This window comes from Lepisosteus oculatus, chromosome 24 (assembly GCF_040954835.1).
Source record: "Lepisosteus oculatus isolate fLepOcu1 chromosome 24, fLepOcu1.hap2, whole genome shotgun sequence".
Taxonomy (NCBI): domain Eukaryota; kingdom Metazoa; phylum Chordata; class Actinopteri; order Semionotiformes; family Lepisosteidae; genus Lepisosteus; species Lepisosteus oculatus.
The window spans coordinates 1,659,520-1,672,046 of record NC_090719.1 but is presented as its reverse complement, the minus strand read 5'-3'; the positions used below and the strand labels follow the sequence as shown (position 1 = coordinate 1,672,046).

Below are 12,527 nucleotides of genomic sequence, written 5' to 3'. Positions count from 1 at the left end.
ATCCAATTTTAGGTCCAAACTTAAACCTACCATTTCAGAAAAAAATCCTTTTAATTTAATTAAAGATTTCTAGATTACAGGTTTCAAAGGTGGACCGGCACTCCACTCTTTCCGCTTAGCTTTTATCGTGCTTCCTTTCAGAGCGGGCTAGTGTGTTGGCACGGCAGATTGAGCCCGCGGTGGGTTGGGACTGTCGGAGGGTTAATCTCCCATCCCAAAACCCAGCCCTCTCCTGTGGGAGCCCACATTGTCAAGGAGGAGACTCCCTGCTGCTCTCCGGACAAGCAGGGGGAGGCCACCCACCTCATGCTCCAGCATTCTCCCCTCTGTGTCTTTATGTTTCTGAAGAATTAAGCGAGATCACGCGTCTCTGGCTGTGTGCATTCCCCCTGATTTTAGCACTTGACCGGGTTTTGGGACACACTTATGTACTGGAACAGGGCTCCTCAGTGGTAGTGCTGGACAGCAACAGGCCCCCAGATCTTACAGCGATTCTGAACTCCTCGGGGATTAAAGAAATAGTTGTTAAGCTGTTAAGAGTGATTAAGTATTCATGGATTCATAGATTCAATTAAATCATTAGAGGCTCAGAAGGAAAAGAAACCAAATGAACCTGTGGGCCTCCAAATCCAGCCGTGGGTAGTTCTGGACTAACGTGTTTAACATGTGTTGGTCAGGCTGAGCTGTGTGAATCTGGACCACTCTTCTGAAGCATTGAAAGGCATCCTGGGAAATGGAGCAGCACGTTCAGTGACAGAGGGTTTGGAAGGGTTTTACACTGACAAGGATTAACTCAACCTCCTGAGAGATGTCTCTGCACTTTTTACTTTTGTAGCTGTCTTCTAACACGTTGAAAAAATTATTTGTCCTTGTTCCATAATGCATTCATTTTTTCTTAAACATAAGCTTTTTATCCAAACGTTGCAACGGTCAGTGAAACATAAGAATTATGTTGGGTATTGACATTATAGCATTACAAGGCTACGCTGCATATGATCTGACAGATCTCCTATCTGTTTCATGCTGAAGGAGACTGTCTGTGTCTTTGATTTTTTTTCATACCCTTAATTTCCTTTTCCCTGTGCGGCCAACAGCAGGATTTGTATCTGGAAGTCCAAGCTCATGCAGGATGCTCTTTGTGTGTCTGACATGTGACACTCCGCACTGCCCAGTCCATCAAAGGAGCCCATTACCTTCCCAAAAAAACTGTGCAACACAAAGAGAAAAGAAATGCCTTTCATTTCCAATAAGTAATCTTGAGACTTAAACCCACCTCAATCCCTTTAAACTGTGACAGAGCGACAAGGGGGAATTTGAGACTGGCTGAGCGATTTCAACACCTGCTAATAATGAGAAACTGTACGTGTGACTGCATTGCTCAGGAGAGTGGTTTTGCATTCACTGGCCTCTTTCCAGATTTGTAAAAATAAGACAAGGCCCAGATATCTTTCTGGACAATTCCTCCTTGTGTGGTGTGTGTGCAGGCTGAGGCTGTGGTCTGATGAAAGAAATGTGGACGAGAGATTTCTCTTTCTTTGTTCACTAATCTGAATTACTGATCTCTGTTGAAAAACATACCCTGTTAACAAATTCTGCATTTTGTGGGCATCCTTTGAGAGAAATGTCTAATTCTGGAACTATATGCAAGCAGAGGAATGGGACGTCACATTGATAAATGAAAACAACCCCCAACTCTTGCCACTTAATGTGTGTGGGCAGCCATGCAAATGCATTAAGATTTTGGTGTTGTATGCATATCCTGAACACAGATTTGACAGGTGATCTTGTACCCTACCCTGCCTGCCTGATTTTGCAATTTTACTGTTTTAAATCAATGAAACTCGTATTCAGTTTGGAATCAGCAAGCTCTCTGACCTAGAAGTTGCATCGATTGAGCACAATCCACCTAAAATCTGTGATTTTACAATTGAATTAATTGACATTTTTTACGTGAAAAGGTGTTGAATATTCCCCTGCATAACTGGGAGCTGAATTTCAATAAATTGCTGTTGTTACAAAGTCTGTGGTATTCCTCCCTTCTGGAGATCTGAGAACCCGGAGAGCATGACTGCTCTTTCTGTGAAAAAGGGCTTCCCTCTCTAGAGAAAAACACATTTTTCTCGTTATCAAATATTTTCTTGATTTTTTTTCCCCCCTTTACTTTCATCTGCTCTTGTCACCAGCAGCGCAGTGCTATGTGCAGTCATTACTCATGTTCTTCAGAGAGCCTCACTGTGTCATGCTGTTTTCTCTGTGATCTCCAGCTGTGTTAGTTACTCATGTGTCTAATGATGTGGTTCCTGTCTTGTCTTGCTTTGCTCCTTGTCCTCCTGTTTCCCCTCTTCCCTCTCCTGCCCTTCACCTCCTTACCCCATACTCCCTCCTCTCTGCCATCTCCTTCCCTCCTCTTCCTCTCCGCTCTTGTCCTCTTCACCTCCTGCCCTCTCCTTCCCTCCTCTTCCTCTCTGCTGAGGTCTTCTTCATCTCCTCTACTCTCCTCTCTTGTCTCCTGCCCTCTCCTCCCTGGTGCTCTCTTCCCTCATCCTTCCTCTGCCTACCTGCCTGGCGCCTGGGCACATGGCTGCTCTGTGGCTCGCCTCCACCTGTGTGCCGTATCGCAGCGGGGCCATTCTCGAACTCCGAGGACGTACCTAGCAGTATGTACAGCTGTTCCCAGTATCATATATCACTGTGTTCATTGCTCACTTTCTTTCTGGTTTCCTTTTGTTGGGATCAACCCTCTCTCTGTGCAGGAGGCATGACTAGGCCAGTGGTGTCTCTTGGGAAAACCTGCCCGTCTGCACAGAGGCTTGGTTGAGCTTCGTGTTGGTGCCTTACTGACTTCATATTTACCCTTCTGATTGCCTCACAGTACACTCCCTTTCTAGCCTGGGCTTGTGCTGGGTCACGTATTTGAAAATAAATGTGGACTTTCCAAATATAGTCAGCACTTGCTTGAACATATTGCAGAATCTTTTCGGAAAAAGTTCCAAGTTCCTCATGCCTAGATGAGTGTGTACAGCATGTTCGCAGCCACGCTGCGCTGTGCTGTCTGTCCGTGCCTGTCTGTCCAGTGACGCTTTGTTGTTGTTGTGCCTCCTGCTCATCATCTCTCCTGTGTGCCATCAGCAACCTGCTCCTTCCTACTGAAGTCTTACCTCAAAAGCCCTTTGTTTATGAAAAGAAAAACTGGCGCTGTGCAAGAATTTGGGAATCTCTTCTTTCTGATCAAGGCAGAATTTGAAGTGGGGTATAGCATCTGGAGCACCTGCTTTGTGAGGGACACGTCCAGGTTAATGGACATATTTCATTATGTCATTAGGAGGCATGAGAAACTTTGGATCTATCCCTGAATTTGAAGTATTTTTTTCTTTTGCACCTGAGTGTCCAGGGAGTGTTTCTTTATTTTGAGAACAATGTTGAGTTGTCCAGGTATTTATCTTAAATACACTAAACATCTTCATTTAAGCCTGTTAAGTCAGTGCTTTGTCCCACCTTGTGTCTTTTAATTCTTCCCTTCAGTACTCCTACCTGTACGTCTTCTGCAGTGAAGTTTGAACACAAACAATAGAGGTGTTGATTTCTTCAGGCCTCGCCAGATGTTTTTGTTCAGTTCAAACTATTTTACAGCACCCCAAAACATGTGCTGCAATAATACATAGTATTGCATCTAAATATATACAATAAATGCAATACAACATAAAAAATAAATATATAACGATACAGATATATTTACACTGTGTATATACTGTATGTTGATATTTATTCATAGAAGTGGTCTGGTGTAAGTACACATCTGCAGCACGCTAATATGGGTGTCTGATTGCCTGTCTGTGAACTGACCTTGTTATGATTCACCTGTTCTTCAAAGCCTGTTTTGATGGTGCTTTCTGGGGTGATTGGTCTTCAGCATGTTTAATGATACACACCTGTCTCCAGCTGGAGATTAACAGAGTGGGTATTTCATGTCTCTCCACCAAAAACAAATCCAAGTGCATTTAAGATGTGACAGCCAGGTGTCTTCCCAGGCTTTCATTTTGTAAAGAGCAAGTTGCCTATTCTGCAATCTAGGATAGATGAAACTCATCATTTGGCTTTGATGATGTTCAGCTGGTGCCATTAACGTACTGTTAAAAGTTATGCGCTGATCTGCCTGGAGAAGTGTGATCAGGCGAGGAGGAGGTGGGAGGTGGGCTCGTATCTTTGTCAGCACTAGATTCGCAACTTTCTGCATGTGTGAGGCGCTAGACACTTGAACTAGGTGCTCCTCCCTGCTGCCGTGCTAAGTGGGGGCTAATGTCACCTTCACACACTAAATGCAAAACACCATCCAGGCACACCCAGTGCTCTACCATGTGTGTAACTTGAGAAAAATTAAATTCATCAGTTGTTTTGGATTTCTACACAAATGCAGAAGCAAGAAAGAACATTGCAGACAGGAAAGAAAAAGAGATAATTTTTATCTCCTTGACAGTGTTCTCAGTGTCCAGTGGAGGGAGACAGTCAGCCTGTCCACTAAACTAGTAGAAAAAGCACATGAGCTTTCAACCTCTAGTAACATACCATAAACATAAGGCAAAATTCACCAAGTTTATTTCTACTGAAAGTGATTCATACGTTAATTTAGTCGGTCCCTGTGGAAGTACACATACAGTGTCTCGACCAATGAACAAACCTATGTCATAGAGGACGTTAGATTTTAAGAAAGGTTACCTGTTTATCAGAATAAGGTGAGTTTTTAGTAGGGGAGAGACAAGAGCCTACAGAACCTAGAGCCATTTGTTTCATTTCAAGCAGACGCACTCTGTCAGAGGCCCAGATGAGCCCTTTCGAACACTCAGGCCTGAAGACTGCAGGTGTTTTCTGTCTCTGAAGTGTCTGGTAGTGTTTTAAGAAACTGATTTGTGAGTAAATTTGCTTCACAGTCTTGCAAGAAAAGTCGTCTTTGAGGCCTTTAACTGGTCCTTGTCTGTTGCTGCTTTTGCCTTACCTCCCCTCTCTGCAGCCCATTCCTGACACAAGCCCCATGAAGCGCTCTGTGTCCACGCTGGCTCCGCAGCGCCCCCCAGAGGTGCACCTGCCTGATTACGCTCTGGACCGCCCGGGGCCCGACCGGCCCCACCATCACCATCACCACCACCGCTGTCACCGGCGCCGGGAGAAGGACAGGAAGCAGCACTCTCTGGACAGGTCTCCCAGTGGCCAGACCCACAGCAACGCAGGTTATGCATTTGCACTTATTAAGATGATATTGCTCTTAAATGTGCACTCGATCCGTTTTTGCTGCACCTTCCATATAGGAGCATGTGCTTTTGGACAGATAAATCGGGTATTTCTCAAGGTGAAGCCAAGCTGTCAGCTGTGGTTCTTGTTCAGGGAGGTACTGTATCTTTCATGTCGGCTCTGACAGCTGGCATTAGTCTGAAGTACCAGGTGGATCCAGGTTTTGTTACCCAGGTGAAACAGTAGCTGCAGAAAAAGAGGAGCCTAACCCACTGTGGTCCCTGCGAGTCTTTGATTAGGAACCAGTAGCAGAGCCCTGAAACACAAAGTGATATGAATGGTTCTTGTAATGTCCTGTGGTCTATGAAGACAACAATGAGAGCACGCTTACAGATGTCCCCCTGGTTAGGACAGTTCCCATGAGTCCTGTGAGTATGGTCCAGTTTTCGCAGTACAGGCATCTGGAGCTGGAAATCAGACAGTAAAGTAAAGTAAAAGTAAAGTAAAAATTGGGTTCCGACCCTTTTCGTTCTCTATCTGAGCGGTTGTGTTTCTGGGACTGGGGGGGTTTAGGCACGCCAGGAGATCCGGGCTCTGCCGTCCCGCTGGGGGAGGCCACGTCGCGGGACAGGAGGCAGGACCGGGGCCGGTCCCACGAGAGGAAGCACCACTCCTCGTCCTCGGAGAAGCAGCGGTACTACTCCTGCGACCGCTACGGCAGCCGCGACCACTCTCAGACCAAATCGAACACCGCCAGCCGCTCCACCTCGCCCGTCGACACCCGCGAGTCCGGCCTCAACAAGCAGGTGAGGTACCCCTCCGAGAGGGGGGGTACAGGGCAGGGACCTCCGCCCTCAGGCCCCCAGGCCGAGAGGCGGGGCGGGGCAGCTGCCAGCTCCTTGAGAACAGCCCTCCCTTGAGCGTCATCGGTCAGAGCCTCAAGCTTGACCTGACCTTGAGCCACTGCTGGATCTGTCCAGGTCCGTTCAAATGTTAACGGACTCTATACAAATAAAAATCAGGGGATTTTTATTGCAAGATGCTGCCCAACTCTAGACTGTTATTCCAGTATGGTTTTGTCAGTCCACAGAAGTGAAAGGTATCATGGCTGGGTTTACTGGGCTCCTTAATCGCCTGGTCTGTTTTGACGTTGTTCTGAAGGACGACGTTAATCTTGCATGGTTCCCAGTAAAGATTTTGCTCTTTAGTAAGAGCCAGTTGCTCGTGCTGAGAAGCTGCAGTGGGACAGAATAGGTTAGTGTCCGTCTGCTTGAGCTACAACAGATGGAAACGACTGCTGCAGACAGCACTTCAAAATGAAATGCAACCTGTAATCCTTCACAGCCCTCTCTCCCTGTAGCCCTGACTAGGAGCTTTCCTGCAGCAGTGATTGTAGAGATCTGTAAGAGCTCTGGGGTTTGGGAGGCCCAGGGTAAATCTACACAGCTAGTGGAAATTCGCAGGATTTCTGTCTCCCTGGGCGGGTGTACTTGATTCAGTCTCCCAGCCTGTGTGTGATGGTGTGTGGTGATTTGTGTGTTTGCAAATATCTTGTTCGTCTGTGTATGTGCGTTGGGTATGTTCCGGGCTTCAGGTTAATGAGATTACGGTATCAAAATAATATACTGCACATGCTATATTGAAGAGTTGTGCTTGATTGAAACCACCATCTTGAGCATGCAAATTGAGATGCAAAAGAGAAAACATATAAAAGAGAGACAATACATTTTGATCTTTAGAATATAGACATTATCACAGAAGTGTTCTGCTCGTTTCACAAGTGTTCAAATGTGTTATTAAAATGCTGCTTTAATATTAATATTTGAAATCCTTTTCACATTTAAAATTTTAAACATGAGTCAAAGGTTTTGCAAGGGGTGTTCTGCTGAGTTTTGATTTGTCTTTGAAGTGTTACGTAGGTTGTTAAAGTTTTAGTGCCTGAGCCTGTTGACCTCTGCAAGTCATCAGAGAAACTGGCTGATCTTCTGCCTGATGATACACGTGGACAAACATGAGTTTGTCTGAACACAGCAGAGTGTTGCCTCATTCCTGTACATTCCTGTGCTGTAAGGCAAGGGTCTGCCGCCCTGGTGCTCATGCCAACACGGACCAGCGCGTTTCCTGGGCCTCTTTAAATCACTAGAAGCTTAACAGGACCAAACGAAGACAAAATGAACTTAAGAATGTTTACAAACGAGAGGAGATCGTTTGGCCAATCTGTCTCTTTTGGCTGCTGATTAGTTCATCGATGTGAGGATCTCATCCATCTGTCTCTTTAAAAGACTCAGGGTATCGGCTTCAACAGTATAGCTGGGCAGCTGGTTTCAGACACCCACGGCTCTTTTTGTTACGGTGTTCCTCCAGTTAACAGTTTAAAAAAAAACTGCTAAGTGTTCTCCACATGTCTTAAGGTGTTGATGATTTAAAGGGACCCAGAAAACCTGCTGGATTTGCTGTCTGTCAAGAGCCAGGAGCGAAAACCACAGCTACTGTACATGATGTGAAAAGAGATCTGTGGTTTTCATCAGCAGAACTAAACCAGATCAGCTCGCACTGCACTGTGTCACTGTTCAGAAGCGCTGCTGTTCCTCTTTGCGCCTGTTACAGGCACTCACGAAGATTTGTTCTTGTCTCCGATTTTCTTCTTCACCATCTCCCGTTTGTCTGTGTCTCGAACCCGTGTCCCTACATGGCTGTGGCCTTGCTGTGCCTCCTGTCCCGCCGCTCTGCGCTTCTGTCTCTGTCTCTGTCTGCGCCGCTCCTGCCCCTCTCCTCCTCGACTCTGCTCTGTTTCCACTTCCTCCTCTCGCGCCCCCTGTCCACGTGCGCCCCCTTTTTCTTTCTTCATCATTGTTTTTGTTTTGATTCGCTCTGTTCCAATTTTCATCTAGGGCAGTGGTTCAGCTAAGGGGAGCCCGCTGATGCTGACCTCTGGCGACAGCACCCCCTGCCGAGGGCGCAGGCAGCTCCCCCAGACCCCCCTCACCCCCCGGCCCAGCGTCGCCTACAAGACCGCCAACTCCTCGCCCGTCCACTTCGGCGCCGCCACGCCCGGCGTGCCCTCCTTCTGCCCGGGCCGGCTGAGCCGCGGCCTGTCGGAGCACAACGCCCTGCTGCGCGGTGAGGGCGACTCGCAGGTCCGCGCCCACCTGGCCGTGACCCGGATCGGCTCTGACCCGTACCTGGGCTACCGGGACGATCGCAGCGGCCCGTTCTGGGCCCTCCCGGAGGACGCGCTGGCCGCCCACGCTGACCGCTCCCCCAGGACTTCAGCCTCGTACGGGGTGTCCCTTCCGCCCCCACCCCAGCTGCAGACCCGGGGGGTCCCCAATGGATACCATTATGCCCTGGGTGTCAACGCAGGGCCTGGCTCGGGCACCAGGGGGCGCCAGTACTACCAGGAGGCGGATGAGGATGATTGGTGCTAGCATGGCTTTAAACAACGACAAAGATTGCAAGGTTCTTGCAGATTTTTATGCATTTTAGGAAAATTTTGATGAGTTTTATCATCTTTTGCAAAAGCAGTAGTTAACACTGTTGTTGTATGTATGTATGCATCTGTTTTAAACAAAGAGGAAGAGAAGAGTGCCAGATGATGAGAAGATAAAAAACAAAGAAACCGCCTTTTGAGAAGAAAAGTGGAAAAGAATCATTCCAGATTTTAAGATACAAAGAGCATAAATATTTTATTTTAAAAAAGGCAAAATGGTAAATGGGTATCAGCCTGTGCTGTTGTTGAATTCGTCAGCGTCTTGTTGAACTGAAGGCGAGAGGCCCGCGGTGGTGTGGAAACGAGCACGAGAGAGGCACCGCGTTTCCGCTCTCCGTGCTGGGTGGCGTAGCGGCGGTGAACAGATGCCAAACCCCCTCCGCCGCCGTGCGCGTGGGCGCGGGACTCTGCCGGGGAGCACGCCCCCACTGGCCACGCACTCCCGCGTCCTCTGTCCTTCTCCGCTTCGGTCCGTTAGTATTTCACTCTCTGTAACCCTCGTCGCCAGGCACGCCGGCCACACCTCCCCTCTCACCCCTTCCTGCACGGCAGCGCCGCCGGAGTGACCGCGAGGAAGGAGGGGACAGAAAAGAGCCCAAATGTTATTTGTTTTATATCGAGCTGTGGTAGAACTTTTATCTTTTCATTGTGTGCATTTTTGTAAATTGTATAAAAAAAACAACAAAACACAAAAAACAAAGTGTTTTATGTCAATGGCTCATAGCTCACTTTCATGCCAGGTCTACTGTTTCTTACTGACTGCTCCAGTTGTTCAATACCAAGTGCCTAACCTTTTAAATATCTCACCGTGGCGATGCCACCACTTTCTTCAGCGCACGCAGCCTGGATTGCTGGCGGAGGGCCGGGGTGTTAGTCAGGGCGGGACCTGGAGGCGCCTGGTGGAGCTCAGAGGAAGCTTGAAAGACGATTTCTCTTGTGGGGTACGGAGGGGAGCAAACGAGAGCGGGGCATGGGAGTTTTCATTTGGGTTTTTTACTGAAACTTAAATAAAACTTGAAATGGGGAAGACGCGAAAATCCCAGCGCAAAAGCTGCACCGTGGAGCCTGGAGGGAGTGGGGCATTATTGACACAGTTGCATGTTCAAGTCTTTAATTCGGTTGTCAGAGGATATGAACACATACTGTATGGTGTATACTTATTTTTGTTGTGAGGATACTTGGAGAAAGCATTGCTAGCTATTGCCTTTTATTTAAATGTTATATTGCTATGAGAGAAAGGTGGAAATATATATATATACACATGCACTTTGGGTGAAGTGTGGGTGGGACAGAGAAATACAGATCCCTGATGAGAGTCTGGTTCAGCAAAGGTCAAGGAAGGGTCAAGACTGTTCCTCCTGCTGTTGAATGTTGTGTTAAACGTCTGTGGTGTTTCTCCATCACCAAAGGGTTCCCCTGCTATTGCCCACCTCGTGCATCACATCCATGTACCGTTGCACCGTCTGTCCTTTCTGTGACGCAATGCCGGCGCGCACAGGCGCGGATGCCCACGCCGAGGTCCGGTGACGCTGTCCGTCGGGGAGTACTGTCCGTGCTGGTTCCGTCCGTCACTCCTTCTCGCTGTGAGCTGCCAGCGTCTCTCCAGTCGCAGGGGCGATCGCGGCGCTCCGGAGTCCCGCCCTTTGCCGCAGCGAGGGGGTGCCTGCCTTGCTCCCAGCTTTCTTATCGTGCAAGAGGACCCCGTTCTTCACGAAGCAGACGACTGGCGAAGGCGGTTTTTCCGATCGATCGATCGATCGATCGATCGATCAGCTGGCGCTCCCAGAGAGAGCGCGGCTGTGATCTTTGTCCCCGGAGGTGGCGGTGTTCCCTGGGGACGGGCGTAACGGCCCAGTAAGTCTTGACCGCTGCTGCTGCCTCTCATGAGGCCGGCCTGCTCCTTTCGGAGTTTTCTGGGCAGTTCCCGTGGCGTTCCGCATGACCGGACGATGGGAGGGACCCCAGGGAGGGGACACTGTGACCACAAGCTCTCAGAAGGGCTCTGGCTCTGTACATTTCCTGAAGCAGGGTGTTGACCATTGTCAAGTAGGGCTATGCAACACGAGAACACTTCAAATAAACTTCATCCATTCTGTAGCTTTACCTGCTGGGTTTTCCAGATTCAGGCTTCAGCATGATTGTGACCAAATGTTTTATAGAAAAGTTTTAAAAAAAAGCTAACAAAAAATAAAGCATAAAGGCACAATGATTATTATAAAATACTATAAGGGAAAAAAAACAGGACATTTTGAGAGACGTTTGGCAAGTTGATATTATCGCTGATAAATGCATGCATCAGATATACCCACTTTGACAACTGAAAAGAGAAAAATAGTGTTTGTTTTAAATGTATTAAAAAATCACAGTTTCTGGGGCGTACCCTTAAATGTAATATCAACCAAGGGGTACTTGGAAATTCAGAGGACGACTTAATGATTTATTGTCTTCTGTGGGGTAGAGTATGGAATTATTTCTAGTTGACAAAATGAACAAATACTTCAGATTCTTGTGCATTCTTTCTTTTCTTGTAGCCACAGAGCATCCTTATTTAATGCCATAGTGGGGCTAATGCCCAGATATGCTCACCTTCTTCTATGGCAGGTCTTTAATCTTTAATGTAGCGTCTGTATTTAAAAAACAGATCAAGCATATCTCCCCCAAATCCCTACCAGTCGGTTGCCAAAACTTTGAACTGCGCCCATCGGTTGCATACCAGTTCCAGTTTAGTCGTGGCAGTACTCTTTGAATAAGTAATGTTTGCATGTTATATTAAAAGTATGTGCATGTGAAAACAAAGAAACATTGTTTAGCTTCGTACTTTTTGATACAATGTATTCATCAGTTGTTAATTTTTAATGATCTTTGATATAAATTGGGGGTTTGTGGAAAAAAGGTAACAACAAAACTTTATATTAAAAAAAAAACAGTGTTGGAAATGATTTTAGAAAGTTCCATCCATGCAACACGACTGGAACTAACTTTACAAAATAAAAAGGTCCTGTGATTGAGTAGTTTGCTGCCTGATTTCTGTTTTTCAGCCAGACTTTGAATTCTGCAGTTGTTTCTACAGTTACATTTTGTATGAAGCGAAGTCCTTGAACTAAAAATTAAATAAAACTTAGAAAAAACACCACATTGCTATTCTTTATTTCAGCGTGGCTGTCGCTGATCGCTATTGCTTGGAAAGGTATCGAATTACTGTTCTCACGGCCTTTTATGGTTGGTAAAATTGTTAGTCTGCCATCTATCCATTTTCCAACAGTTTTTCCCATTCCAGGTCGCAAGGCAGGGTACACCCGGGACGGGACACCAGTCCATTGCAGGACACACACAGACACACTGGGGCCAGTTTTGCCAGAAGCCAAGTAACCTACAGTATTGTATTGTACAGAATGCTTTTGGACTTTTATAGGCAGCTGGAGCTTCAGGAAAAAAACCCACACCAACACTGTGAGACCATGCAAAATCCACACAGACAGCACCCGGGTCCAGAACTAGACCCAGGGCCCTGGTGCCACTGTTCCGGTATCAGTGAGCTTCTACACCTACCTCAGCAGGTAACCTCTCATTTAACCGGCGTTGTCTTGTCCAATCTGGGGGGCAGAAGTTAGTCGCCTCCGTTATTCTGCACCTGTCGGCGCGCCGGGAGCAGCTGGGCGGTGCGCGTTCACAGGTGTGCGGGCGCTGTCACGCTGGGGCTCCGGGACCCCCGAGGTGGGAGGGGCACTAGCCGCCCAGCGGCCGAAGCGGATTGGCCGGGTCGCCGGGCAGTGGGCGGGGCCCCGCGGGTGGTATAGCGGGGCTGGGCGCGAGG

At 47.6% G+C, this 12,527-nt stretch overlaps 1 protein-coding gene across 1 annotated transcript in view; it reads left to right on the top strand.

Annotated features, from left to right (window-relative positions):
* The window catches only part of cacna1ba (calcium channel, voltage-dependent, N type, alpha 1B subunit, a), a 167,031-nt gene extending 155,188 nt beyond the window's left edge, over positions 1 to 11,843 (top strand). Inside the window, exons 47-50 of the mRNA XM_069183194.1 lie at positions 2,622 to 2,657; positions 5,006 to 5,222; positions 5,797 to 6,029; positions 8,115 to 11,843. Of these exons, the coding sequence (XP_069039295.1) occupies positions 2,622 to 2,657; positions 5,006 to 5,222; positions 5,797 to 6,029; positions 8,115 to 8,651 (1,023 nt within the window). The 3' untranslated portion in view covers positions 8,652 to 11,843. The remainder of the gene's footprint in view (positions 1 to 2,621; positions 2,658 to 5,005; positions 5,223 to 5,796; positions 6,030 to 8,114) is intronic.
* Positions 11,844 to 12,527: the final 684 nt, after the last annotated feature.